The 27,666-nt window shown below is 44.7% G+C and overlaps 2 protein-coding genes and 1 pseudogene across 9 annotated transcripts in view; 1 reads left to right on the top strand and 2 right to left on the bottom strand.

Annotated features, from left to right (window-relative positions):
- The window catches only part of kif14 (kinesin family member 14), a 60,861-nt gene extending 56,968 nt beyond the window's left edge, over positions 1 to 3,893 (bottom strand). Inside the window, exons 1-8 of the mRNA XM_041840016.2 lie at positions 3,860 to 3,893; positions 2,326 to 3,357; positions 1,854 to 2,108; positions 1,561 to 1,648; positions 1,351 to 1,449; positions 1,123 to 1,175; positions 996 to 1,026; positions 633 to 740 (exon numbers count right to left, since the gene is read on the bottom strand). Of these exons, the coding sequence (XP_041695950.1) occupies positions 633 to 740; positions 996 to 1,026; positions 1,123 to 1,175; positions 1,351 to 1,449; positions 1,561 to 1,648; positions 1,854 to 2,108; positions 2,326 to 3,357; positions 3,860 to 3,882 (1,689 nt within the window). The 5' untranslated portion in view covers positions 3,883 to 3,893. The remainder of the gene's footprint in view (positions 1 to 632; positions 741 to 995; positions 1,027 to 1,122; positions 1,176 to 1,350; positions 1,450 to 1,560; positions 1,649 to 1,853; positions 2,109 to 2,325; positions 3,358 to 3,859) is intronic.
- Positions 3,894 to 5,554: 1,661 nt separating this feature from the next.
- LOC121532945 lies at positions 5,555 to 9,372 on the bottom strand (annotated as a pseudogene).
- Positions 9,373 to 14,711: 5,339 nt separating this feature from the next.
- camsap2a (calmodulin regulated spectrin-associated protein family, member 2a) overlaps positions 14,712 to 27,666 on the top strand; it is a 98,352-nt gene continuing 85,397 nt past the window's right edge. For all 8 annotated transcript variants that reach the window (XM_045205283.1, XM_045205285.1, XM_041840015.1 and 5 more), the window contains exons 1-2: positions 14,712 to 15,346; positions 27,136 to 27,395. In XM_045205283.1, coding sequence (XP_045061218.1) covers positions 15,205 to 15,346; positions 27,136 to 27,395 — 402 coding nt within the window. In that variant the 5' untranslated portion in view covers positions 14,712 to 15,204. The remainder of the gene's footprint in view (positions 15,347 to 27,135; positions 27,396 to 27,666) is intronic.

The raw sequence follows: 27,666 nt of genomic DNA on the forward strand, positions 1-27,666 counted from the left end.
TAAATACTTTTCTTCCCCACTGTATATAAAAATGCTGGGCAGGCCATTATTTTGGCTACCATTGCTAAGGTCCCATAAGATGACAATGCTCCCATCCACAGGGCAAGAGTGGTCACAATGGTTTGATGAGCATGAAAATTATGTAAACCATATTCCATGGGAGTCTCAGTCACCAGATCTCAACCCAATTGAACACTTATGGGAGATTCTGGAGCGTCGCCTGAGACAGTGTTTTCCACCACCAAACACAAAACATCCAATTATGGAATTTCTCATGGAAGAATGGTGTTGCATCCTTCCAATAGAGTTCCAGATACTTGTAGAATCTATGCCAAGGTGCATTGAAGCTGTTCTGGATTGTGGTTGCCCTATTAAGACACTTTATGTTGGTGTTTCCTTTATTTGGGCAGTTACCTGTATGTGTGTATACAAACAGACACACAAATGAAACAAGTGTGCATAAAAACAGAGGCACAAAGAACCACAAACACAAAGGACACAAGACAAACAGACCCAGATCATCATCAGAAGAAACAAATCATTGGTCATCAGTGTGTGGATAATATGCATTTAGATGCAAAGTAACTAACAGCATACACACACAAACAAAGAGACAAGGAGGGGAGGTTCACCTTGGTCTGGGTCATAACCAGAGTGAATACGGAGTGGGATCGGGAGCTCTTGTCGTTCATGCACGTGGCTGCAGTGGCTCGCTGCTTGTTCCCAAGCTCCAGCCAACCCTGGGAAGAGTGTGTATTCACAAAACATTTACTAAGCAGTGTTCAAAAGAGCTCGCTACATATCAGGGGCGGATTCAGCAGGACACGTTTTGGAACGTTCAGATAGAAATATGCCATGTAGACAGACATGCCTTTCTGTCATGTTGAGTAAGGATCACATCAGCTCTATTAATGGCATTTCTATCTGCAACGTTCAACAATGTTTGGTAACTGAACGTGGCCCAGTGTTCAGAAAGTGTCTGCAAAGCAACTTACCTGAATGTCCACATAGGAGCTCACCACGTTCCTGTGAGCAAACATACAGTCAGTGAGTGAATCCATAAGACTAGCAATCCATCATTACATTTAACAAGTTAAAAATGGAAAGAATAAGTTTGCTCACGTCGACAGCTCAGAAACGTAAGGCCCGTCGACTGGATGTTCCCTCACCCTCAACTACAAAAACAGAGCATTTGGTCATTATTAAGCTCATTGATGTAGAATGTAAAATGGCATTGAGAAACTACACAGAAAAAAATGCAGTTCATAGGACCATTCAATAGAAATGACAGGATTGCAATGTCATGTTTCAATTCATATCGGTTATCTTTAGGCAGTTTGTCCTACTCACAGGCAACCTCTTTTGGTTTTGTTCATTCCTGGCGATGAGCAAGTCATGGATTTTCTCATTGTACACCTCAAAGTAGCTCATCTCCAGATGACATGTCACCTGTAACACATCAACAGCCACATAAAAAATGCATTGAATGATAACTGAACAGCGTCAACAATATGTGCATCTTGGTAGGAATATTATCTGAATTAATAGCTAATAGGGTACCTCCTGATTTTCAACCACAGACAGCCTAGAGAAGAGCTCCTCGCAGAATTTTGGTGTTACACCTGCCTCTTCCCCAAAACCCATCATACTGCAGGAGAGTAACAGAAGAACATACAGTCAAATTGAACATATGGATGCAACCAGTTAACTAGGCTTGCTTCACAAAGGAACATTACATTAGTCCAGGGGGGCAGGACCGAGTTTGGGCAACCCTGCATTAGACCAATACATTATACGATTTGAGTGTTTCTTCTCAAGTTGTGTGTGTGTGAGTGAGAGTGAGTGAGTCTTACGTGTAAGACTTCCCAGATCCAGTTTGGCCATATGCAAACAGACAGGTGTTGAAGCCCTCAAAGGCCTTCTCCAGAAGTGGCTTAGCTAGTTTTTCATACACCGTCTGCTGGCTGGCAAAGCCGGGGTCACTTTTGTCGACGGAACAGAAGGAGAAGTCATACGCGAAGGAGTAGCTCTGCTTGGTGTCTGGATGTTGGACAAGAGTCTCCTGGTTATCCATGAAGATCACCTGCGATGCTTTCTCTTTCTTCTCCCTGAATATGAACGAAATACATATTTAATTTTCATTTATTAACATCGCTGTTTATGGATAACTGTAGAAGCAAATTAGTAGGGTGAATACAAGTGTGGACTATTGTTGTAGTTCAAAGACGGCAATATTTATGCCAAACTAGAAATGTAGTTAGAGCTGGCTGAATGCGATTTCAATTAACAATCAATCAATCACAAACAGATGCTAAATATTTGTACCTGGTGTTGAATGGCCTCACTCTGACCGCAACTGTCACTGCACTGTTTTCCATTTTCAGGGTATCCTGTTCGTGCTTTAGCATCGCACTGGGTCGGAGCAAAGGCTCGGTGGAGATGGCAGGTGTCGAGGACCTAGCCATGGTCACGTCGCCATGGATTGAGTTCTTTCTCACCTGCCCTGGCGGCAAGGTGGAGGTCACGTTTGCTCTTTGACTACTGACCAGAAAGTTGTTAGTATGGGGAGTTGCAACAGGCTTTGCAGCTTCCACAGTCACCTGTGCATGTGTCTTCGGCCTCTCTAGGCCTACCGTTTTTACTGTCACCACCTTTGGGATCTCTTTCCCAGCCAACCTCTCAAAGGCATCCTTCTTTGCCGTGATTTTCTCGAATGGAGTATTTTTCGTGGGTGTTGAAAAAGTTCTGGTATGGTCCTCTGGTTTTGTCACATCTACTTTACCCGGGGTTGCTGGCTGTTTTGGTGCAAATCGTTTGACTCCTTTAGTTGGAGTGTTTAAAAGATTAACAACTTCTCTTGATTTACTTCTAGATGAGCTGTCCCTCAGACTGAATGACCGCAATACAACTGCACTAACAGGCGTTCGAGGGTTTGATTCTGAGAGAACTTTGGAATGATGGGTGTCGGTACCGCTGACCCAGCGTTGTCTCGAGCTCTCGGTTGCTTTGCTGGTGTCATTACTTGCGCTTTTGTCAATTGAACCAGTCCTGGTTCTGCGTTGCAACGTCAGTCTTTTCTCAGGTACAGGTGTCCTATTCTGAGTGATTTCCATTGTGTTTTCACTCATCGCTTTGTCGCCGTTTGCACCCGTTTTCCTCTGTAGAGTGAGTCGACCTCGACCGGGGGTGCAATTCCTCTGACCTCCGCTTTTTGACAGCGCTGAGTTAACATAGGTAGTGTTTATCTCCTTGGTTTTATCCAATGTCAATAATTTCGTATCGTCCCCTTTGATCGTTCCTCGCGCAACTTCCTCCACGCTTATCTTTGATCCTTTTCGGTCTTTTGTGTCAGGAACCCTTGGTGTCAAGAAATTGTCATAAAAAGATGTGTGCTTTTTCACAGATATCGAGTATAAAGACATGACTGAGTAAAAAAAATATATATAAAATAAATATATTAAAATCCTAAGTCAATTCCAAAAGAAAATGTTTTTTCAAATGTTTCCAACGTTATCTGTATACAAATCAATGAATGTGCACATCTTCCCCTGCAAAAAGTTTAAAGTTAACGTTAGTTTTATTTAGAAATGGATAATTCGGACATGTTATGAAACAACAGGAGCTGGCTAGACAACAATGCATGCAATGGTATTTGGTTGTTTAACTTTAGTTAAGTTGTTTTGCGACGTTAGCTTAGCTAGCTAAGTTAGCCAGCTGACGTTAGCTAACTGTCTAGAAAACATTGCAAAGCTGAAAATGATAATCGGATCAATTTACTTCTTAAACGTGAAACATTTATATTTGCCAGCTACTTCTCAAAATAGAAGAATTGAACACATTTTTTTGTGGGTTTGTTTACCCTTTCACTGTCGTGGTTGACATCTCTTCCACTTCTGCCCCGCGTCGATTTCAAACTCCTATCAGCGGTGTGCTATTGGCTAGACACAAATTACGTCATCGTCCACAGCAGAACAAAATAAATGCAGAGCCTGTATTTGAAAAGTAGATGGCAGTATTTCCACGCTTGAGACTAGCTCCAACATCTAAACAAAATGCTTCGACGTTCCAAAATGCACAACTATATGACCAAAAGTATGTGGACACCTGCTCGTCGAACATCTCATTCCAAAAGTATGTGCATTAATATGGTTGGTCCCATTTGCTGCTATAACAGCCTCCACTCTTCTGGGAAGGCTTTCCACCAGATGTTGGAACATTGCTGCAGGGACTTGCTTCCATTCAGCCACAAGAGCATTCGCGAGGTCGGGCACTGATGTTGGGCGATTAGGCCTGGCTCGCAGTCGGCATTCCAATTCATCCCAAAGGTGTTCAATGGGGTTGAGGTCAGGGCTCTGTGCAGGCCAGTCAAGTTCTTCCACACCGATCTCGACAAACCATTTCTGTATGGACCTCGCTTTGTGCACGGGGGCATTGTCATGCTGAAACAGGAAAGGGCCTTCCTCAAACTGTTGCCACAAAGTTGGAAGCACAGAATCGTCTAGAATGCCATTGTATGATGTTGCGTTAACATTTCCCTTCACTAAGGGGCCTAGCCCGAATCATGAAAAACAGCCCCAGACCATTATTCCTCCTCCACCAAACTTTACAGTTGGCACTATGCATTGGAGCAGGTAGTGTTCTCCTGGCATCTGCCAAACCGAGATTAGTCCGTCGGCCTGCCAGATGGTGAAGTGTGATTCATCACTCCAGAGAACGCGTTTCCACTGCTCCAGAGTCCAATGGTGGCGAGCTTTACACCACTCCAGCCGGCGCTTGGCATTGCGCATGGTGATCTTAGGCTTGTGCGGCTGCTCAGCCATAGAAACCCATTTCATGAAGCTCCCGACGAACAGTTATTGTGCTGACATTGCTTCCAGAGGCAATTTGTAACTCGGTAGTGAGTGTTGCAATCGAGGACAGACAATGTTTACGCGCTTCAGCACTCGGCGGTCCCGTTCTGTGAGCTTGTGTGGCCTACCACTTCGCGGCTGAGCCGTTGTTGCTCCTAGACGTTTCCACTTCACAAAAACAGCACTTACAGTTGACTGGGGCAGCTCTAGCAGGGCAGAAATCTGATGAACTGACTGTAAGTGGATGACCACCGTGTTGAGGCCCATGACCTACGGGGGGCCAGTAAAAAAAAAATATGTATTCACTAACTGTAAGTCGCTCTGGATAAGAGCGTCTGCTAAATGACTAAAATGTAATGTAAATGTAAAATGTAGCATCCTATGACGGTGCCACGTTGAAAGTCACTGAGCTCTTCAGTAAGGCCATTCTACTGCCAATGTTTGTCCATGGAGATTGCATGGCCATGTGCTCGATTTTATACACCTGTCAGCAATGGGTGTGGCTGAAATAGCCAAATCCACTCATTTGAAGGGGTGTCCACATACTTTGTATATATATCGTGTATATCACCATATTGCATGTAAAAGAGGGTCGAATCCAAATGACAACTCAATCAAGTTCTCATATTAATTCATAAAAAAATGACAAATTACCCAGTTATAAAAACAAAGTAACAATAACAAGTGCATCTGTCGAACTGTTTCTATCTTTTTAAGCTCCTGTTGTGTTTCCGGATGATGTCGAGGAGGTTGGTCTTGGTGACCACGACATCATCCTCGCCCCTTTGCGTGGCTTTCTGCTTCTCCTTCCTCTGCTGCTCTTGGAGGTGGGGGGAGTTGAGGAGCTGGGGTGGGGGCAGCTGGGAGCCCGTGGGCTTCACCCGGTTCACCACCTCCAGGAACAGACGCTTGTTGTTGTTGTTGACCAACATGATGGCAGTGCCCCAGTGGCCCAGTCTGCCTGCTCTACCCAGCTGTGAGGAAGGAGTGACAGGATACAAAAAATGGCTTGTGTGTGTGTGTGTTGCCACCAAATGAGTGGCAATACACACACACACACACACACACACACTTGTAGACTATACTATACAGAAACTATTCTGTGCAAGATGCTCCCGCCAAGATGCGAGAAGGCATTGTCTCAAAAATGTATATGACAAAAACACATCAGATTTTCCCATGCACAACAATTGCAAATTCACCTACCTGATGAACATACTCGTCCATGTTGAGTGGCATGTCAAAGTTCACCACCAGTTTGACGTTGACCAGGTTGAGCCCTCTGCCCAGTACGCCAGTGCTGACCACCACTTCAAAGTACCCTTCAAGTAGACCCTGAGGAGAGAGTACAAAACAGCTTAAAGGGATAATACTCTTTATGGAACGCAAAAGAGAATGTTTTAAAATGTTTTGCAAAGGAAAATGAAAATTAGTGTTTCTTATTGGACCAGTCCAGGCACTCCCACCCTGTTTCAGTCAGTTTTCTTCCATTTGGTGCCTAATGAACCAAACCTGGCTGCCATTGGCCTCACCTTGAGGATGCGGTTGTGTTCCCACTGGGTCTTGTCGGAGTGGATGACCACCGTGTTGAGGCCCATGACCTACTTCACGGCCTCACATAGCAGGTCTGCCCCCAGTTTACAGTCTAAAAACACCACCACCGGAGGCTGGTACAGTTTCCCATCCTGGGCGCATACAAGATAAACACACAGGTCAGTGGTGTTATACAAAATATGATGGCCAGCTCCGTCACAAAAACATTACTTCCTACATCTAAGGAAGAGTTGATTTATTATGCTTGTTGATGTTTTATGCTGATGTTTCACCACTCTGTGTGCATTTACTATAAGTAATCATATGTAATGTAAGTGGCTTGGGATAAGACTGTCTGCTAAAACCTATAAAACTAAACCTATAAAATAACATGATAATTACATTTTATTTCAGAATTGTTGGTCAACAGACTGTGTGGGTTGCAGGTAAAATGCAGGAGTGCAAGTCAATATCCCCCTGTATGACAAAAAAAAGTCTGATTACTGTGCAGTAATGCCATTTCTCCAATGGGTCTATGAAAGAACTGCCTCTTCCAGCTCCCTGCCTTGTATAGATGGTATAAATCGTTGCTCAGTTTCCTGGAGCGGGGCCATGGCTGAGGGCCAACCCATTTCCTCTGGAGAGGGGGGCAGGGCTGCAGCGACGGCTTTCTAAATATGGTCCAGTGGGAGTAGTCTTTAAGAGCTACAGCAGGAATTTAAAAAAAATCAGACTTAATAATACTCCATTCTGAGAGCGTCTGCTTTATGACACTATACAGAAATTACTGACCAAACCCGAAACTTAAATTAACATGAAATAAAATCTACACCAGGGTTGGGTTCATGAGGGCACGCAACGGAAAACATTATAAATAATTTTGCAGACACGCCCCTCCCCATTTCAGTCTATTTTCTTCTGTTTGGTGCCAAATGAACAAGACCCAGTGCACTGAAGAAAAAACTAACAGTTTTCATATATACTGAACAAAAATATAAATGCAACATACAACAATTTCAAAGATTTGACTGAGTTACCGTTCATATAAACAGACAATTGAAATAAATTAATTAGGCACTAATCTATGAATTTCACATGACTGGGAATACAGATATTTATCTGTTGATCACAGATACCTTAAAAAAATAAGGTAGGGGCATGATCAGAAAACCAGTCAGTATCTGGTGTGACCACCATTTGCCTCATGCAGCACGACACATCTCCTTCGCATAGAGTTGATCAGGCTGTTGATTGTGGCCTGTGGAATGTTGTCCCACTCCTCTTCAATGGCTGTGTGCAGTTGCTGGATATTGGCGGGAACTGGAGCACACTGCCATACACGTCGATCCAGAGCATCCCAAACATGCTCAATGGGTGACATTTCTGGTAAATATGCAGGCCATGGAAGAACTGGGACATTTTCAGACAAACTTTGCTAGTAACAGTAATGGCAAAATTGCCATCTCTCTAAAGTAAATTTGATGACATCATAAAATGGTAAAGTCATTCTAAGTTAGTGTAATTTAGATAAAACAGTCACAGTAGCCTTCAAGGTGCAACACATGTCTAGGGCACAAATAAATATTGGATGCAGCTATTGTGGTACTAGCTAACTATAATTGAGGGATGATGAAAACCGTTCACCCTGTTTTTCTGTTAGACAAAGTGCACAGTTGGGTGCCAGACTGATCCCCTTGTCATGAACGGATGCCAGGAGCTACCAGAAGGAGCAATGGTGGGTATCATAACATGTCCAGCAATGTGATTGCAATGGTTTAGCGACCTCCAAAAATCTTTTCACAGCTTGTCAGGCAAAACCTCAGAATAAAAGTGTGTCATGCAACACAAGTACCCTTGTGACACTTCCTCCGTTGTTGCCAGTCTCCCTCGACTCCTATGAAAAGGACATGCCATCATGAGGCCTCTGATAGTAACCTAACGTAGCAGGCGTAAAATAAACGCCTGAAACTAGATCCCGTACATACTGGTCTTGATGAGAAGAAAAATAACTGTTGGGGGAGGTTATTTTCTGCACTGTTCAACCAATCCAGTAAATGTGGAGGAGGAGTTAAGATGGAGTGTCGCCTTGTTAACGTTCAAAAGCAGAAGTCGCTTCACAGGTTCTCTTTCCATTTCCCCTGAAAACCGGAACATCCGATTTTGATAGTGACTTGAGTTACTGCCCTGATGACACAGACGGCTTCAGCAACAATGACAGGTAATGTGTGTTATGTGAAATGTGAAAAGTTGTATTAAAAAATACCTGGCTTGATAAACTAATAGGTTAATTCCCCAGCCAAGCATATACAACTAGTAGAGTCGTTTTGGTTATGAAGTGCATTAGCAAAAAGCTTTTTCCTTTCTTTACCACTTGGCTGTCTATTATATCACCCTGTCACAGGCCCTCCCAGTAAACACCACCTCATAAGATTGCCTGCTGCAGTTGTTCGAGAGATGCAGCCGAACATGCAGCATAGAGAAGACCAGCAAGGGGGCCCTCATCAGCAATGCAGCATCATCAGCATCATGCAGAAACATGCCCTCGCTGTGAGCATTCCTATGAATGGAACAGTCAGCCACATGTTGGCAAGTAGCCTATCCGGCCAGCAACCTTCACCTTTCAGTGGGAACAGCTTTCACAGGCTCATCATTTGTACAAATACAGAGAAGGTAACCCACTTCATTACTTTGATACATTTGATAACCCAATTGTGAAGCATAATTTATGTAAACTGACATTATTTGTTGCTTTTCTGAAGTGAAATAGAAAGGTGAACGCAATGATCAGGTTGGTTCCACCAGGCTAATGATAACCACCATTGATAATGTAATCAGTGTTCTGTGTGTGTGTGTGTTTGAGTGACCGACCAGTATCTTTGATGAGGGGCCAGGAGCTGATCTACGCTGCTATGCCCATCAATGTAGCTATGGCAAAGCTCACCTCACCATCTCTTGCCTGCTCACCAACGGTCGTCGATGGGGAGAACATAATTAGGTAGGTTTAGTCTGACCTGTTCAAACTTCAACGTAGTACTTGTTTGTGTGTCAGATATTACCTATCCTAACTGCTATTGGTAATAGAACAGAGACTGTGTGTACAGTGAGGGAAAAAAGTATTTGATCCCCTGCTGATTTTGTACGTTTGCCCACTGACAAAGACATGATCAGTCTATAATTTTAATGGTAGGTTTATTTGAACAGTGAGAGACAGAATAACAACAAAAAAATCCAGAAAAACGCATGTCAAAAATTTTATAAATTGATTTGCATTTTAATGAGGGAAATAAGTATTTGACCCCTCTGCAAAACATGACTTAGTACTTGGTGGCAAAACCCTTGTTGGCAATCACAGAGGTCAGACGTTTCTTGTAGTTGGCCACCCGGTTTGCACACATCTCAGGAGGGATTTTGTTCCACTCCTCTTTGCAGATCTTCTCCAAGTCATTAAGGTTTCGAGGCTGACGTTTGGCAACTCGAACCTTCAGCTCCCTCCACAGATTTTCTATGGGATTAAGGTCTGGAGACTGGCTAGGCCACTCCAGGACCTTACTGTGCTTCTTCTTGAGCCACTACTTTGTTGCCTTGGCCGTGTGTTTTGGGTCATTGTCATGCTGGAATACCTATCCACGACCCATTTTCAATGCCCTGGCTGAGGGAAGGAGGTTCTCACCCAAGATTTGACGGTACATGGCCCCGTCCATCGTCCCTTTGATGCGGTGAAGTTGTCCTGTCCCCTTCGCAGAAAAACACCCCCAAAGCATAATGTTTCCACCTCCATGTTTGACGGCGGGGATGGTGTTCTTGGGGTCATAGGCAGCATTCCTCCTCCTCCAAACACGGCGAGTTGAGTTGATGCCAAAGAGCTCGATTTTGGTCTCATCTGACCACAACACTTTCACCCAGTTCTCCTCTGAATCATTCAGATGTTCATTGGCAAACTTCAGACGGGCCTGTATATGTGCTTTCTTGAGCAGGGGGACCTTGCGGGCGCTGCAGGATTTCAGTCCTTCACGGCGTAGTGTGTTACCAATTGTTTTCTTGGTGACTTATCCCAGCTGCCTTGAGATCATTGACAAGATCCTCCCGTGTAGTTCTGGGCTGATTCCTCACCGTTCTCATGATCATTGCAACTCCATGAGGTGAGATCTTGCATGGAGCCCCAGGCCGAGGGAGATTGACAGTTCTTTTGTGTTTCTTCCATTCGCGAATAATTGCACCAACTGTTGTCACCTTCTCACCAAGTTGCTTGGCGATGGTCTTGTAGCCCATTCCAGCCTTGTGTAGGTCTACAATCATGTCCCTGACATCCTTGGAGAGCTCTTTGGTCTTGGCCATGGTGGAGAGTTTGGAATCTGATTGATTGATTGCTTCTGTGGACAGGTGTCTTTTATACAGGTAACAAACTGAGATTAGGAGCACTCCCTTTAAATGTGTGCTCCTAATCTCAGCTCGTTACCTGTATAAAAGACACCTGGGAGCCAGAAATCTTTCTGATTGAGAGGGGGTCAAATACTTATTTCCCTCATTAAAATGCAAATCAATTCATAACATTTTTTACATGCGTTTTTCTGGATTCTTTTTGTGTTATTCTGTCTCTCACTGTTCAAATAAACCTACCATTAAAATTATAGACTGATCATGTCTTTGTCAGTGGGCAAACGTACAAAATCAGCAGGGGATCAAATACTTTTTTCCTTCACTGTATGTGTTCACAGAAACATGTATGGAGCCAGCACATGGAGACTTGCTAGATGATGTGATGAAGTCCAGACTGACAGATGGGCTTGATACTGATGTCTCTGAATGGAGAGAGAACTGGCACTCGGCATTAACATTTTACTAGACAACTTTTACTTGTATTGTCTTTATTGGCAGTCAATATGGGGAGGGAGAAACACTGTGTATTCTGAACCAGGATCAGGGAACTCCTGTTGTATACGGGACACCACAAAGGAAGGTATGACCACTGACATGTTTGCCAAGGTAGCCCCATTACCACCTGACAAAATGCTGATAGGCACAGTATCTGTTTCGATTGAGAATGACAATGAAAGGTGCACATTGTTATATTAGCAGAAAACTGCTTCTATGGTATTATGTAAAGGGTGGTTTAGCCTACATGGACCTGTTACTTCATTTGAAAGTGATTAAACCACTTAATTTAGAATATCTACATAAATTCAGCAATTGCATTCTTCTCATATTACTCTGTAGGCTACTGACCTATTCAAAGGTAATTTGCTGTCATTTGATTGCTGTTTTGTTTCATATTGTGTTTGATTGTTGTGATCAAGCCATCATTGTGAATGAGACTCTGGTCTCAATGGGTTTTCCCTCAATAAATAAAGAATAAATAAATAAAAGCTTCCTCCAGCATCTCACCATACATTTGTCTGTTATTGAACTCAACCTGCAGGAGGTTTGTTTGTTGTGATTGAGTGGGGGGAAACCGCTGCGGGCAAGGTTCTGTCAGATGGGTGACAGAGGTGGTGGCAAGGGCACACCCAAGAAACACCCACATCAAACCTTCTGTCATTGCCGCCAGCATTTCTTGAGGAGTAAGCCCAAAAAAACAGGCCAAATCAGCAGGTGCAGTTCCCCTTTAAATAATATTTTTTGGAGTGGCGGCAATGATTTAAATGAATATCGCGGAAACACTGTACTTTGAGGTGTGTGCAGTGAGGCTGCAAAGCAGCAAACTGTTTACATTTCTAAAGTTCTTTCTGAGAAACATTGATGTGCCTGTTTCTTGTTTCCATTTTTGTTTAAAAAAAGGGAAATGTTCTTCCTTTGCTGCTTGATATTGTGAGAAATCATTCCAGTATTTCACAACCATAAAACCAAGGCTAGAGATACACTAAAGGGCTTTTCACACTACTGAGCCAGACCGGGCTGTTCTTAGTGTTCTCCCTGTACACCAAGTCAGAACCGTAGGATAAATAAAGTGGGCATATGAGCAGACAATGAAAGCTCTTACAATATTTGATGATTACATTTCTCTACAACAGGTTATAGGCTACATGTGCACCACCAAATCAGAACAGTAGACGAAATTAAGAGGGGAAAATAGACCAAATTATTAGGGTGAGGCACATGGGCTACTAACAGCTTACTACACAACATACACTTAGTATTACTTTCTTAGCTACAGTATACATATCTCCCTGGCATATTACATCATTTAGGCAGCAGCATACAAAACATTTTTGGACTCACCTTGTTGTGCTCACTTGAACAGGAAGGTGGCGCGGCGGTCCTTTGTGGACAATTTTGTCATCAAACTTAGTAATCAAGCACTGAGCTAGGCTGAAACACCTGCATTTTGGAGCTGCCTTACTCAAGAAAGCAAAAAAGAGACCATGTTTGTATGTGGCTTTATTAACTCAATGTTTTTGTTGCTGTTTTTTTACATTGCAAACTGATATGTGACACGTATTAATGCCAAAATAACATGCAAAACAGGCAAGATGTATGACGGGTCGCCACTGGCTGGACCATCTAGCGATAGCTACCACAAAAGCAGGTTTTGGCGCTTTGCGATACTAAGACCAAATCGATAACTACCTTACATGATATTAAAACACAAGTAACCTGACAAAATAGGCTATTCATTTCTGGTGAAAAAACACGCAGATATTGAAAGAAACACCCAGACTGTAGCATAAAGTACACTATATATACAAAATCGAGCACACAGCCATGCTGTAAGTGCTGTTATTGTGAAGTGCAAACGTCTAGGAGCAAAAACAGCTCATCCGCGAAGTGGTAAGCCACACAAGCTCACAGAACAGGATCGCTGAGTGCTGAAGCATTGTCTGTCCTCGATTGCAACACTCTCACTACCACTCACTACAAACTCACTACCGAGTTCCAAACTGCCGCTGGAAGCAACGTCAGCACAATAACTGTTCGTCGGGAGCTTCATGAAATGGGTTTCCATGACCAAGCATCCGCACACAAGCCTAAGATCACCATGCGCAATACCAAGCGTCAGCTGAAGTGGTGTAAAGCTCGTCGCCGTTGGACTCTGGAGCAGTGGAAACGCGTTCTCTGGAGTGATGAATCACGCTTCACCATCTGGCAGTTCGACTGACGAATCTGGGTTTGGGGGATGCCAGGAGAATGCTACCTAACCCAATGCATAGTGCCAACTGTAAAGTTTGGTGGAGGAGGAATAATGGTCTGGGGCTGTTTTCATGGTTCGGGCTAGGCCCCTTAGTGAAGCGAAATCTTAACGTTACAGCATACAATGACACTCTAGACAATTTTGTGCTTCCAACTTTGTGGCAACAGTTTGGGGAAGGCCCTTTCCCGGTTCAGCATGACAATGCCCCCGTGCACAAAGCGAGGTCCATACAGAAATGGTTTGTGGAAATCGGTATGAAAGAACTTGACTGGCCTGCACAGAGCCCTGACCTCAACTCCATTGAACACCTTTGGGATGAATTGGAACGCCGACTGCGAGCCGAGCCTAATCGCCCAACATCAGTGCCTGACATCACTAATGCTCTTGTGGCTGAATGGAAGCAAGTCCCCGCAGCAATGTTCCAACATCTAGTGGAAAGCCTTCCCAGAAGAGTGGAGGCTGTTATAGCAGCAAATGGGGGACCAACTCCATATTAATGCCCATGATTTTGGATGATGATGTTCGAGTAGCAGGTGTCCACATACCTTTGGTCATGTAGTGTTTCTTGTCCCCCGTCCACTCACTCAGAACGCAGACTAATGTTGATGACGCCTCCATTGAAGTGCATGATGGGTAATGTAGTTCAGGCCAAATATTCTCACAACAATAAACAAGTAGGCTTCTGCATGTTGGATTTGTAGCTTTTTTAAATCTAATTTACAAACATGTCTGAAGCAAATCGACATGTTGACATAAAGCTGCACATCACATCAACATGATTTCAGTTAATCAATGTCGAATTCAACAAGTCTCTACTCAATGGTGATGAATATTAGGACTACAAATCCATATAATAAAGAAGTGATGCATTAATCATACCATGTATACTTGCAACTGACAACACAAAGCCAACCTACCACAAAATGTTAAGCAAATACATTTATTTATGAGAGCCATCTATTTATGAGAATAACTCCTGACTAAGACACTCTTAAATAATCAATCTCATTGCTGAAAGTTACATTTTGTATATATCCAGGTGTACATTCTACATATAAACAGACACAGCATTTTATCCAAACAAATCAAACTATGTATGCGTACATTCTGTTCTATTTACACTGTAGTAAAGGCATGCTGTCCTCTTTTGCATGTGGTGCATAAGTGGCTGGGTGGTATGCGCATGCGCAATAGTGCAGCTTTTTATAGCCACAGTGCGGCAGGAAAACCGTAACAAGCGAAGAAAAGCATACATTGAATAGTGGAGAAAAAAAGCTATCCAATTGGGAAAATGTAAAGGAAGATGAAAAGAACAAAGACTTTGAAGAATGGGAATGTTTTTTCCTCTCTATCTGAAGAAAAGATGCGTCTTTCTCTCTGAGATTCAGAAATAGGTTGACAGCTATTCAGCGAGCCCCATTTCAAATGGTAGCAGCAGAATGGATGGAAAATACAAGGAGAGCCACTGCTTCCACGATTCATTTTGACTCAAAGGAGTAGGACAATACCTTACCGATGGCTTGCAGTCAATTCTCCATGTCTCCTCCAACGAATTGTAAATTGACGTAGGCATTGAAGGCTGCAAATCAAGTCCAGTTTGGTGCATTAAATTCCTTTGGTGGGATGTCATCGACTTCTATTGCTACATAGTAACCATTGGGTTTCCGACGGCTGGTATTGACACTTCAGGGTGTTATGATGGGTGAAGTGACCGACGCCAAGGAATTAAAAAATACCTTTATTGTTCCCGCAATAAAGTCTTTTGATCGTTATGATTTTTCACGAGCAAAAATCTGCTGTAGTCTCACATGGCTAGTGGCCAAAGCATTTGGGACAGGTTGGTGGTTTAAATATTTATTCCCTGCAATATTATCGCTCAGCTATACAAATAACATCACACACCATTCAAGCTTGCAATATAATACTGTACAATTATATTGTATGTATATTACAATATGTATATGTATGTATATTAATAATGTATATTGTTGTACAATTGATTTATATGTAGTATTTATATAAATAAATGTTGAACCACTTTATTTAGATTCCCCAAGAGGAGAATATCCTTCCATAACAAACACACATATGTAATTCCCAAAGAGACCTATGCTAAGAAAAATAACTGTTGCATGATAATTTCCTATCTAGTTCAGTTCAGTAGCAGTGGGCTATAAACATTAAGGTGTGAAGGGATGCCACAAATGATCTCATCAATCTCAACAGATTGTGGATGTCTCCTGCTTGAGAGCTGTGACCCTGAGTATGACAGGCCCACTCCATAACATCATATCTAGATGGGCATAATGTAGTAACATTCATTGTCACATGGTTATTGTTGTACCATGGTTATCAGTAAGCTTACAGTAGGCAAATGTGACTCATATTACATAATAGTAATGAAATAGTACCTAATAGGGTTCATATTTGGGGTTAGGCCTATATCTACAGTAGACCTACTACTGAATTAGCCACAAATTTTACTTTTATGACTGTTTAACATAGTTCAAAGTATTAGAAGAGTAATAGGAGTCACATTTGGATGGCCAATAGGTTCTTCAATAAAGACAACAGTTGTTTTATTAATGTGGTGGTATGACCAAATAAGTTATTTTTTATATAAACTCAAACAGACTGATGTGAATCATCGCAGCCCAAATGTTTTCCACCTCAGTCCGTTGCTGTAAATTGCATTGAGTCTCAATGGTCACTGAAGAAAATAATAGAGAGCTTCTGACTCATCTGTGCAGCAAGGCCCAGCTCAATAAAGTGGAATGTAGGGGCTGGTTTCCCTGATACAAATTGAGAGTAGCCCTGGACTAAAATGCATGTTCAATAGTAGGAGATTCTCCACTGAAACTGCATTTTAGGCAAGGCTTAATCTGTGTCTGGGAAAATGGCCCTAGGGGGCTTTGCAATGCATTTTAGTTACTGCACCTTGAGTTTATTTTTTATTTAACTAGGCAAGTCAGTTAAGAACAAATTCTTATTTACAATGACAGCCTATACCGGCCAAACCCGGACAACACTGGGCCAATTGTGAGCCGCCCTATAGGACTCCCAATCACGGCCGGTTGTGATACAGCCTGGAATCGAACCAGGGGGTCTGTAGTGACGCCTCAAGTACTGAGATGCAGTGCCTTAGACCACTGCGCCACTCGGGAGCCCATTCCAGTGTCATTGAGTGTCATTCCAAGGCATGTGGTATTGCTATAAGCCTGGTAGTCAAGGGGACAATGCCTGACGTTTGAAAGCAGTTCTAACAGCACATGTTCTGATATAAAAGTTGTTCCTATCTTATACTTATTTGATCTGTTTTGATCCTTCGTTTTGTTTTGTTTTTGGTAATAGCCAGCAGTTTGCCAGAGGCTCAGGATTGTGCTGTACTCGGTGTACTCAAACCTACTGTTTACTAAATTGATGGGCATATAGCAGAGGCAGAGATTACTTCGCTAGAGGAACAAATATATAATTGTGTTTAATATAATAATATGCCATTTAGCAGACACTTTTATCCAAAGCGACTTACAGTCATGTGCGCATACATTTTTACGTATGGGTGGTCCCGGGGTTCGAACCCACTACCCTGGCGTTACAAGCGCATGCTCTACCAATTGAGCTACAGAGGACCACAAAGACATGCTCCGGTATGTTGGCAACAATGTTTTTTTTTTTTACCTCCTGCTTTGGGCTGGATGTGTCAATGTGTAGTTCATACATGCATAATCTATTGACAGAATTACAGTCTTACCTCAATTAGCCATGAAATCCCTAGTTTGAAAGTGACCGCTTTCTTGAAGCTGTGCATAGCACATAAACAATTGTATAATGAGAGACAGAAAATCTATGGAATCCAGACATTTTGGTGGGACTTAAGGTATTCAATTGAATGTCAAATATCTTTTTTTCTTCTTCTTTGAAATGATACATGGCAACATTTTTAAATGACAGATGGCCTTTTTATATTTATTTTATTATATTGCTAGAATAATAATGTTTGAAAATAACAACTAATTTGGGTAACACACTGTCATAACCATGTCATAATGTGTCGTAACAGCTGACATAACTTGTCATAACCTGTTATAATATTGTCATAACACTGTCATGACACATATTTAGACCTGTTGTGAGATATATTGTGTTATTTTATGGCTGGTTATGACACCTACATAAGAATGTCAAAACCCACAAAACCTACCACACAAGGCAAAACATTCCATTACACCATAGCCTACTTCTCAACAGTATGTTTATGTTATATAACATTTTCTGAAATTTACAATATTCAATTATCATTGTAATTGCTTACACATTGATGTCAGACATGCACATACCCCAATGCTCTGTTGACTGATGACTGACATAAGGGCATGTACGTGATAGGCCTATCTGGCTTATGTGATTATGATGGTCGTAATTCTTCATGATAGTGTCATAAAGTGCATTTTCTACAAGTTAGTTAAAATATGATGGAAAAAAAACATGACTGTAAAGAATTCATTACAACAACAACAACAAAGGATTTGAGAAACAAACTTTCAAATGAAAGGAAACTTCTTGGCAGGGAAAAAACACATTTGAATAAATGTGGGGTTTGATAGTATTATGTAGGTGTCATAACCAGCCATAAAATAACACAATATATGTCACAAGAGGTGTAAATATATGGGTCATGACAGTGTTATGACATATTACGACATGTTTATGACCATGTCATAACGTGTTATGACACTGGGTGTCAAGTAAAGTGTTACCCTAATTCCCATCTACATATAGGCAGAATTTCATAAATTAGCATGAAATAACTCTCTATCCAATCAGCTCTTTCTAAGGTACCACCCCAAGTGAATTTGTAACGCCCCTCACAATCTCCCATCAACTTTCACCATGGCTTTCTCCCAAAGACGTGCGACATTACTTATTCATGTTTGATGTCATCTAGAATATTAAACAAGGCGAAAATGTTTTGTACCAAAATAGTACCCACCTGTTATGAGCATAAACATATATCACTTTAGAATTAACCAATGCATATTTATTTGACAATAGGGGAAAGATAAAAAAGTTGTGCGATTGATTTAGATATGTGGATTTTTCATGTCGGCTTTCTTTTCTGAGTGGTGACTGTTAACATTGTAATCTAATTTTCTATCCCACGAAAGGGAACACTTACTAGACCGTTTTCTCTTCTTTCTTTTCATGTAGTTGCCGTGTCAGTGCATTTAATCCCCATCGATAAATCAACTTTGATAAACACGTGGGTCAAAACCTTTTAGTCCCATATCTACGATTTCCAATGATATCCCCATCCTTTTGAGACATCGTTTCACACTTTTCCCCGATAGAAAAGTCCAAGAGAAAAGGTGATTTGCACAAGTAATCGTATGAATATTGTCAGTTTCTATTTGAAAGCAATCAGAGAAGTGACAATTAGTTGACAAATGCATTATCCACTTCTCAGCCAAATGAAAGCTGAACAGAGCTGTATTCTCAGGTGGGCATGGCTTGAGCCTTGCTAGGTTGCGTGTAAAGCTAAAGTTTTAGTTTAGTTTATTAGGATCCCCATTAGCTACTGCACATGCAGCAGCTACTCTTCCTGGGGTCCACATAAAACATACAAATACAGAAAGTAATAGACAAGAACAACATAAGATATTATATTACACTCAATTGTTTTTATTTTTATAATAGTTATATATAGGAAAGACACCAAGCGACAACAAAAATTGTCACGGTTTACTAAGCCCGAACCCAGAAGCAGACCAGGACAAGGTACGTTGAGAGAAAGGTGAGTGTTTATTTAATCGATTCCGAGTGAGGCTGAATAATCCAGGGAACAGAGCGGGTGGCGTGGATGGGTTGTTGAGGGTGCAGTGGTTGGTCCGGTACTGGCTCGGCAGCCGCCGACCATCAGGCAGAGGTTGGGTGAAGGTTCCGGGTGAGAGACTGCAGACAGAACAAAAACGGAGGTCAGTACACAGCAAGTCACAAGGTGCAAAACAACAAAACTAACACTAATGGCTCAGAGGCTGATACGCTGACAAACATACTGTTCATAGCTAACGATCCGGCAGGAACTGGATGTTAGGCCAGAGCCTAAGAAGGGTGATGATCAGGACCAGGTGTGCAGATTGCTGATGGGATGCAGGTGCGGAAAACAAGAGCGCTCCCCGGAGCGTTCCCGAACCCTCGGGAAACTGGAGATTACGAACAGGAACACTAGTCACCAGCCAGGACCCGACTCAGACAGCCGGGATCGTTACAGTACCCCCTCCGGCAGACGCCACCGGGCGGACTCCCGGAGCGCCAGGATGGAGGCGGTAGAAGTCACTGATGAGGTCCGCATCTAGGACCTGTCGCCGCGGAATCCAACTCCTCTCTTCAGGGCCATACCCCTCCCAGTCCACGAGATACTGGAAACCCCGGCCCCGCCGTCTGGAATCCATGATGCGACGCACCGTGTAGGCAGGACCACCTCCGATCATCCGAGGAGGAGGAGGAGGAGGCGGAGGAGGCAACAGAGGACTGAGGAAGACAGGCTTGAGGCAGGAGACATGAAAGGTGGGATGGACTCTGAGCGTCCTCGGTAGTTTGAGTCGAACTGCCACTGGATTGATCACCTTCTCCACCACAAACGGACCAATGAACTCGGTAACAACTTCCTAGACTCAGTCCGTAACGGAAGATCCCGTGTGGCCAACCAAACCCTATCTCCGATGGTATAGGTGGGAGCGGGGATCCGGCGACGATTCGCCTGGAGCTGATACCGGTCCGAAACTCTAAGGAGTGCCCTTCTGGCCCGATGCCAGGTCCGGTGGCAACGGCGAATATGGGCCTGAACAGAAGGCACTGAGAGCTCCTTCTCCTGAGAAGGAAACAGGGGAGGTTGGTAGCCATACAGGCACTGGAAGGGAGACATCCCAGTGGCAGATGTAGGAAGAGTATTGTGGGCATACTCAACCCAAGGCAACTGAGAGACCCAGGAGGTGGGGTTGGAAGAGACCAGACAGCGTAGCGTGGATTCCATCTTCTGGTTGGCTCTCTCCGCCTGACCATTGGATTGGGGGTGAAAACCAGATGTGAGACTGACTGTAGCTCCAATGGCCAAACAGAAGGACTTCCAGACAGCAGAGGTAAACTGAGGGCCACGGTCGGAAACGATATCACTGGGCAAACCGTGGACCCTGAAAACCTCCCTAACCAGGATCTCGGACGTCTCCGAGGCAGAGGGAAGCTTGGCAATAGGCACAAAGTGGGCGAACTTGCTGAATCTGTCCACGATAGTCAGAACGACCGTGTTCCCCTCAGAAGCGGGCAACCCAGTGACGAAGTCCAGGGCCAGATGCGACCATGGTCGCGGGGAATAGGAAGGGGGTGAAGTAGTCCAGAGCTGGGCCGATTGGTACTCTTATTCTGCGCACACACTGGACAGGCAGCAACAAAACCCCGAGTATCCTCGGCCATGGCAGGCCACCAAAAAGCGTCTGCGAAGAAACGCCATTGTCCGAGCCACGCCAGGGTGACAAGCCATCTTGCTGGCGTGGGACCATTTGAGGACAGCAGGACGAACCGACTCAGGCACAAACAACCGACCGGGTGGACCGTTACCGGGACCGGGCTGAGTCCGAAGGCCCGCCAGCACCTCCTCCTCAATCCTCCACATAACTGCTCCCACGACGCAGTTCCGGGGGAGGATTGTCTCGGTCTTGGACCCACTCTCCTCCGTCTTGGAGAACATCCGGGACAAGGCGTCCGCCTTGCCGTTCTTAGATCCAGGTCGGAACGTCAGGGCAAACTTGAATCGTCCGAAAAACAACGCCCACCTGGCCTGGCCGGGAGTTGAGACGTTTAGCCGATTGCACGTAAGCAAGATTCTTGTGGTCAGTCCAGACAATAAACGGTTGCTCCGCCCCCTCCAACCAGTGGCGCCACTCCTCCAAGGCAAGTTTCACCGCGAGAAGCTCCCGGTTACCCACATCGTAATTCCTCTCCGCAGGCGAAAGGCGACGGAGTAGTAGGCGCAGGGATGGAGTTTACTGTCCGTGGAGCATCGCTGCGACAGGATGGCGCCAACTCCCACATCAGACGCGTCCACTTCAACGGCGAACTGACGGGCCGTGTCCGGTTGAGAGAGAATCGGTGCGTTGGTGAATCGCCTCTTCAAATCCAGAAACGCTCGATCCGCCTCCGGATTCCACTTGAAGGTCCTGATACTGGAAGTCAAGGCAGTTAACGGAGCGGCCACACGGCTGTAATCCCGGATGAATCTGCGGTAGAAATTCGCAAACCCCAAAAATCTCTGGAGCTGCAATCTCGTACCGGGCTGGGCCCATTCCAGAACCGCTCTAACCTTCTCCTGGTCCATCCTAATCTCTCCCCTGGAGATGATGTACCCGAGAAAGGATGTCGTGTGGGCGTGAAACTCGCACTTCTCGGCCTTCACGAACAGGCGATTCTCCAACAATCGCTGCAGAACCTGCCGGACATGCTGGACGTGGTCGGAAGGTTCCTTCGAGAAGATCAGAATGTCATCCAGGTAAACAAACACAAAGAGACCGATCATATCTCTCAGGACGTCGTTCACCATACTCTGGAATACCGCTGGAGCATTGGTCAGTCCAAACGGCATCACCTGATACTCGAAGTGACCCATCGGTGTATTGAAACCCGTCAACCACTCGTCCCCCTCTCTGATCCGGACCAGGTGATACGCATTGCGTAGGTCTAGCTTGGTGAACACCGTAGCACCCTGTAAGGAGTCGAAGGCAGAACTCATCAAGGGCAGGGGATACTTGTTCTTGACCGTGATGTCATTCAACCCCCGATAATCAATACACGGTCGAAGAGAGCCATCCTTCTTACCCACAAAGAAGAATCCTGCCCCCAGGGGTGATGACGAGGGACGAACGAGACCAGCAGCTAGGGACTCCTTGATGTAGGTCTCCAACGCCTCACGTTCAGGTCGGGAGATACTGTATAACCTTCCCTTGGGGTAGACAGCTCCAGGGACCAGGTTGATGGCACAATCATATGGTCGGTGGGGAGGGAGTGACAGAGCCTTCTGCTTACTGAAAACTTCCCCCAAATCGTGATATGTCTCGGGAACCAGGGACAAATCTGGGGGGTTTAGCCTCAATCACCTGACTGGGAACCGAATGGGGGCAGGCAGTCTTGAGACAGTTAGCATGACAATCAAGGCTCCAACTCGTTACCTTGCCCGTCACCCAATCGAACGTGGGATTGTGTTCCTTCAGCCAGGGGTATCCAAGGACCAGAGGAACATGGGAAGACGGCAGAATGAAGAATGAAATCATCTCAGAATGATTCCCCGACAACCGCATCTTAACCGGTTCAGTCCTCATCGTGATACGTGCCAGACTACTGCCGTTCAGAGTGGTCGCTTCAATGGCTTCCGGCAATTGCTCCTTGGAAAGCCCCAGCTGTTCCACCAACTTCGGCATCAAGAAAGCTTCCATCGGCACCTGAATCGATAAAGGCGTTAAGCGCTAAGCTCTGATTCCTGTTCACAAGGGTAGCCGGGAAACGGGGTCTGACAGAGGTACTGAGAGGTTGAAACTGGCTCGCTAAAAGTCCTCCCAACTTTAGCGAGCCGGGCAGTTTGACGACCGCCGGGAACAAGTGGAGATGTAATGTCCCGAGCTACCACAGTAGAGGCAGCAGTTGGTCTTACGTCTATGTTGACGCTCCTCCTTGGTTAACCCGTGCCGCCCCCACTTGCATGGGTTCAGAATCGGGAGAGAGGACCTCTCCACTAATCCATTGTGGTGGAGAATGATCGACGTGTTCTGGTCCACCACCCGACCCGACTGGGAACTGAGAAGCTGATCGATTGGACGGACCCCATTGCTTCTCCCTCCTTCGCTCTCGGACTCGATTATCCACCCGAATAGACAAGGCTACCAAGCTGTCCAGGTCACTAGGCTCCGGATAGGAGATCAACTCATCCTTGAGCTGCTCCGACAGACCCTGGTAAAAGGCCGCTTGCAGAGACTCCTCGTTCCACCCACTCTCCACAGCCAACGTCTTGAACTCGATCACGAAGTCGGCCACGCTGCGAGTTCCTTGGCGAAGCGAAAACAGGCGCCTAGCTGCGTCCCTCCCTCGGACGGAATGGTCGAAGAGCTTCCTCATCTCGGCCGTGAACCCCTGGTATGAAGCCATGCAGGGATCCTGTCGTTCCCAAACGGCTGAAGCCCACTCCAGCGCTCGACCACGCAGCAACTCAATCACAAAGGCTATCCTATCCTTGTCTGTGGCATAAGAGTAGGGCTGTAGATCGAACACTAATCCACACTGCATAAGGAAGGAACGGCATCTTCCCAGCTCCCCCTCATATTTATCCGGCGTCGGAACCTTGGGCTCACGGATGGACACAGCTTCAGAAGCGGCAGGCGAGATGGGTGAAACCGGTAGTGGATCCTCCACCGGACACTTGCGTTGGTTCTGGACCTCCGTCAGACCGGTAGAAAGGTTCCGAACTGACAATGCGATCTCCTGTAGTACCGTGCTATGATGGCCCAACATCTTCTCCTGCTGGGTAATAGCATGGCGAACAGAGTCCAGGTCCGCTGGGTTCATTACTGGCCGGATCGTTCTGTCACGGTTTACTAAGCCCGAACCCAGAAGCAGACCAGGACAAGGTACGTTGAGAGAAAGGTGAGTGTTTATTTAATCGATTCCGAGTGAGGCTGAATAATCCAGGGAACAGAGCGGGTGGCGTGGATGGGTTGTTGAGGGTGCAGTGGTTGGTCGGTACTGGCTCGGGCAGCCGCCGACCATCAGGCAGAGGTTGGGTGAAGGTTCCGGGTGAGAGACTGCAGACAGAACAAAAACGGAGGTCAGTACACAGCAAGTCACAAGGTGCAAAACAACAAAACTAACACTAATGGCTCAGAGGCTGATACGCTGACAAACATACTGTTCATAGCTAACGATCCGGCAGGAACTGGATGTTAGGCCAGAGCCTAAGAAGGGTGATGATCAGGACCAGGTGTGCAGATTGCTGATGGGATGCAGGTGCGGAAAACAAGAGCGCTCCCCGGAGCGTTCCCGAACCCTCGGGAAACTGGAGATTACGAACAGGAACACTAGTCACCAGCCAGGACCCGACTCAGACAGCCGGGATCGTTACAAAAATACTATTTACACACTATATACATATTCGTATTCTTATATATAGTACAGTTAAATTAGATCTTTAGAATGATCATGAAATCTGGACCAAATACATCCAGATGTGTGCTTTTGGGAGACTTGCATGGAGTATGAGCACTTCTATAAACCAATGTGCTTTGAAACTAGCACTGAACCTCAACAAGACATCTGTTTTGTATTCCTTTAAAGGTCCAATGCAGCCATTTTTATCTCAATATCAAATCATTTCTGGGTAACAATTAAGTACCTTACTGTGATTGTTTTCAATTAAAATGGTGAAAAATAAACTAAAATAGCTTCTTAGCAAATGTTGCTAGGACTGTCTCAGAGTGGTCTGAGTGGGGAAGGGAAAACTGAAAACCAGCTCTTATTGGCAGAGAGGTTTGGAACTCTCTTTCTTATTGGTCTGTTAACTAATTTACCGCCTGGTGATGTCACCAGGCAGGCCAAAACTCCATCCCACCAAAACAGGCTGATTTCAAACAGCTCTTACTCTAAAAGGGCATTATCATAATTTTCACAATTTCACAGTATTATTCCAACCTCAGTGTGGAAATATACACTATATATACAAAAGTGTATCCCAGAACAACAGCAAAGGACCTTGTGAAGTTGCTGGAGGAAACAGGTACAAAAGTATCTATATCCACAGTAAAACAAGTCCTATATCGACATAACCTGAAAGGCCGCTCAGCAAGGAAGAAGCCGCTGCCCCAAAACCGCCATAAAAAAGCCAGACTACGGTTTGCAACTGCACATGGGGACAAAGATCGTACTTTTTGGAGAAATGTCCTCTGGTCTGATGAAACAAAAATTGAACTGTTTGGCCATAATGACCATCGTTATGTTTGGAGGAAAAAGGGGGATGCTTGCAAGCCGAAGAACACCATCCCAACTGTGAAGCACGGGGGTGGCAGCATCATGCTTCTTTGATCAAGGTGGGCATTTTGGTGTAATCCTCTCGAAGGGCTCTAGCCCCACCTCTAAACCTAAGGCATAACGTTTTATGTTCAGATATAATTATGCTATCTAGAACAACGAAAATGCCTCTGACATCTAGAATGAAGAATCACGTTGGCTCTAATCATAGCATTTCTATCTGCAACGTTCCAAAACGTTTTCATACTGAACATGGCCCTGTCCTCACCTCTGTGGGAGTCACGCCCACCACCCCTCCTATTGGTCCTTTGTTCAGTTGCGTTCTCCTCAAGGCGTAGGTCAAAGTTGCCCCAAATGTAACCACTGATACCAGTTCAGATTTATTCTACATCCACATAATGGTTTAGGTGAGGATTATTGATAGGGTAATCTGATCCTAGATCTGCGGTCAAGAGAAACTTCTACCTCTAGGACCCTTTGGTGACCTTGATGTTGATCAGATCGCGTGTTTCTGTTATGAGCTGCTGACTTGGCCTGTCTGATATGGTTCGCAGAGTGGTGTGAGGGTGGGATAAGGAGTGTGAAGCTGCGAAAGCCTCGGTCACTGTGGCTTTACACACCCTCATCTTCATGAACACCCATCTGCTCCTTCTGATATGGGTGTGTTGCATATCCGGAGATCGGTGTGTGTGTTTGTGTGTGCGTGTGCGTGCGTGCATGTGTCTATGTGTGCGGGAGTATTGTAAAAAGTGTTACACCATGTAGCATTACAGGGTTGGGGTCAATCTCCTTTTAACCACACTTAGTTTGTTCTAATGTGCAGCCACTTGAGTGGTGTGAAAATCTGGTTATTTTCGTAGCTGTTTGAGCAATCTCAGAGTCTCTGGTTTTATACCTTCCTCATTTTCTCAACACCCTGAATTATTGAAGTCAGGCCCACTCATATCTGTCAGCTCGTGTGTGCCCGCCTGCACACACACACACACACACACACACACACACACACACACACACTCCTGTGTTATCCATCTCTCTCTTTGATAAAGCAGACTGAGGGAAGCTCCCTGGAAGTTAGAGAGATATGGAGTGCACATGAATCGATCAGGTTCCTCTTCTACTGTAGTTTCCATGGTAACGCACCGTGCGGTCCATCCATAGTGTATCTCCTATGGAGATCACGCCCATGTCTTTGGATGAGGAAAGAATGAAGTAGACTTGCCACAGTTAAACACTGAATTACCATCAGTCATGTAGTGAAATATCAAACCTTCAAATAACCCTTTCAAACGTGCTGATCTTCTAGATTCACTAATAGATTGATTCTCATCATATTAGAAATGTGACAAAAATACACTATGAGGTAATATGAGGTGGTTTAGGCTGACCTTCCACTTTGTTTATGCCTGCATGCTCTGAAACTGAAGCTCCTTCTCTGTATAATTCCTTAATTTCTCTCTCACATACTGTTAAGTGTTAATAAATTAAAATTGACTTGGATACAAAAGTCGTATTCATATTCATCATTTTGAACCGTTCTCCCTCTCTGTCTCCTTCTTCTCTCCTATGCAGACAGTGTGCCAGCCGACCTGAAGGAGCCCTTCTACACAGACCAGTATGAGCAGGAGCACCTGAAGCCTCCAGTGGCCAACCTGCTGCTGTCTGCTGATCTCTACTGTAGAGCCGGGAGCCTCATCCTGAAGAGTGATGCCACCAAGCCCCTCATTGGCCACGATGATGTCATCCAGGCCCTGGCTCTGAAGGGCCTCTACATCACAGACCAGGAGAGGCTGGTCACAGAGCGAGACCTTCGTAAGAGGCCCATACAGATGGTAAGAAAGAGGTGTTGGGTTGAGGGTTTGGGGGTGGGGTATAGTGTGTGATAGTGGAGGATAGGGGGCCATCTTTGTTTTGGTTGTGGGTTCAGCTACTGTGGATTTCTTTCACATCAGATCAAATCAAATCAAGCTTTATTTATACAGCACATTTCAGACATGGAATGCAACACAATGTGCTTTACAGGAAAAAACAAATAAAAACAATGTAAATAAAAACTGAAATATTTATTACACAACAAACATAAGAGGATAAAAAACAAAATAA

This window comes from Coregonus clupeaformis, chromosome 20, assembly GCF_020615455.1.
Source record: "Coregonus clupeaformis isolate EN_2021a chromosome 20, ASM2061545v1, whole genome shotgun sequence".
NCBI classification, from domain to species: Eukaryota; Metazoa; Chordata; class Actinopteri; order Salmoniformes; family Salmonidae; genus Coregonus; species Coregonus clupeaformis.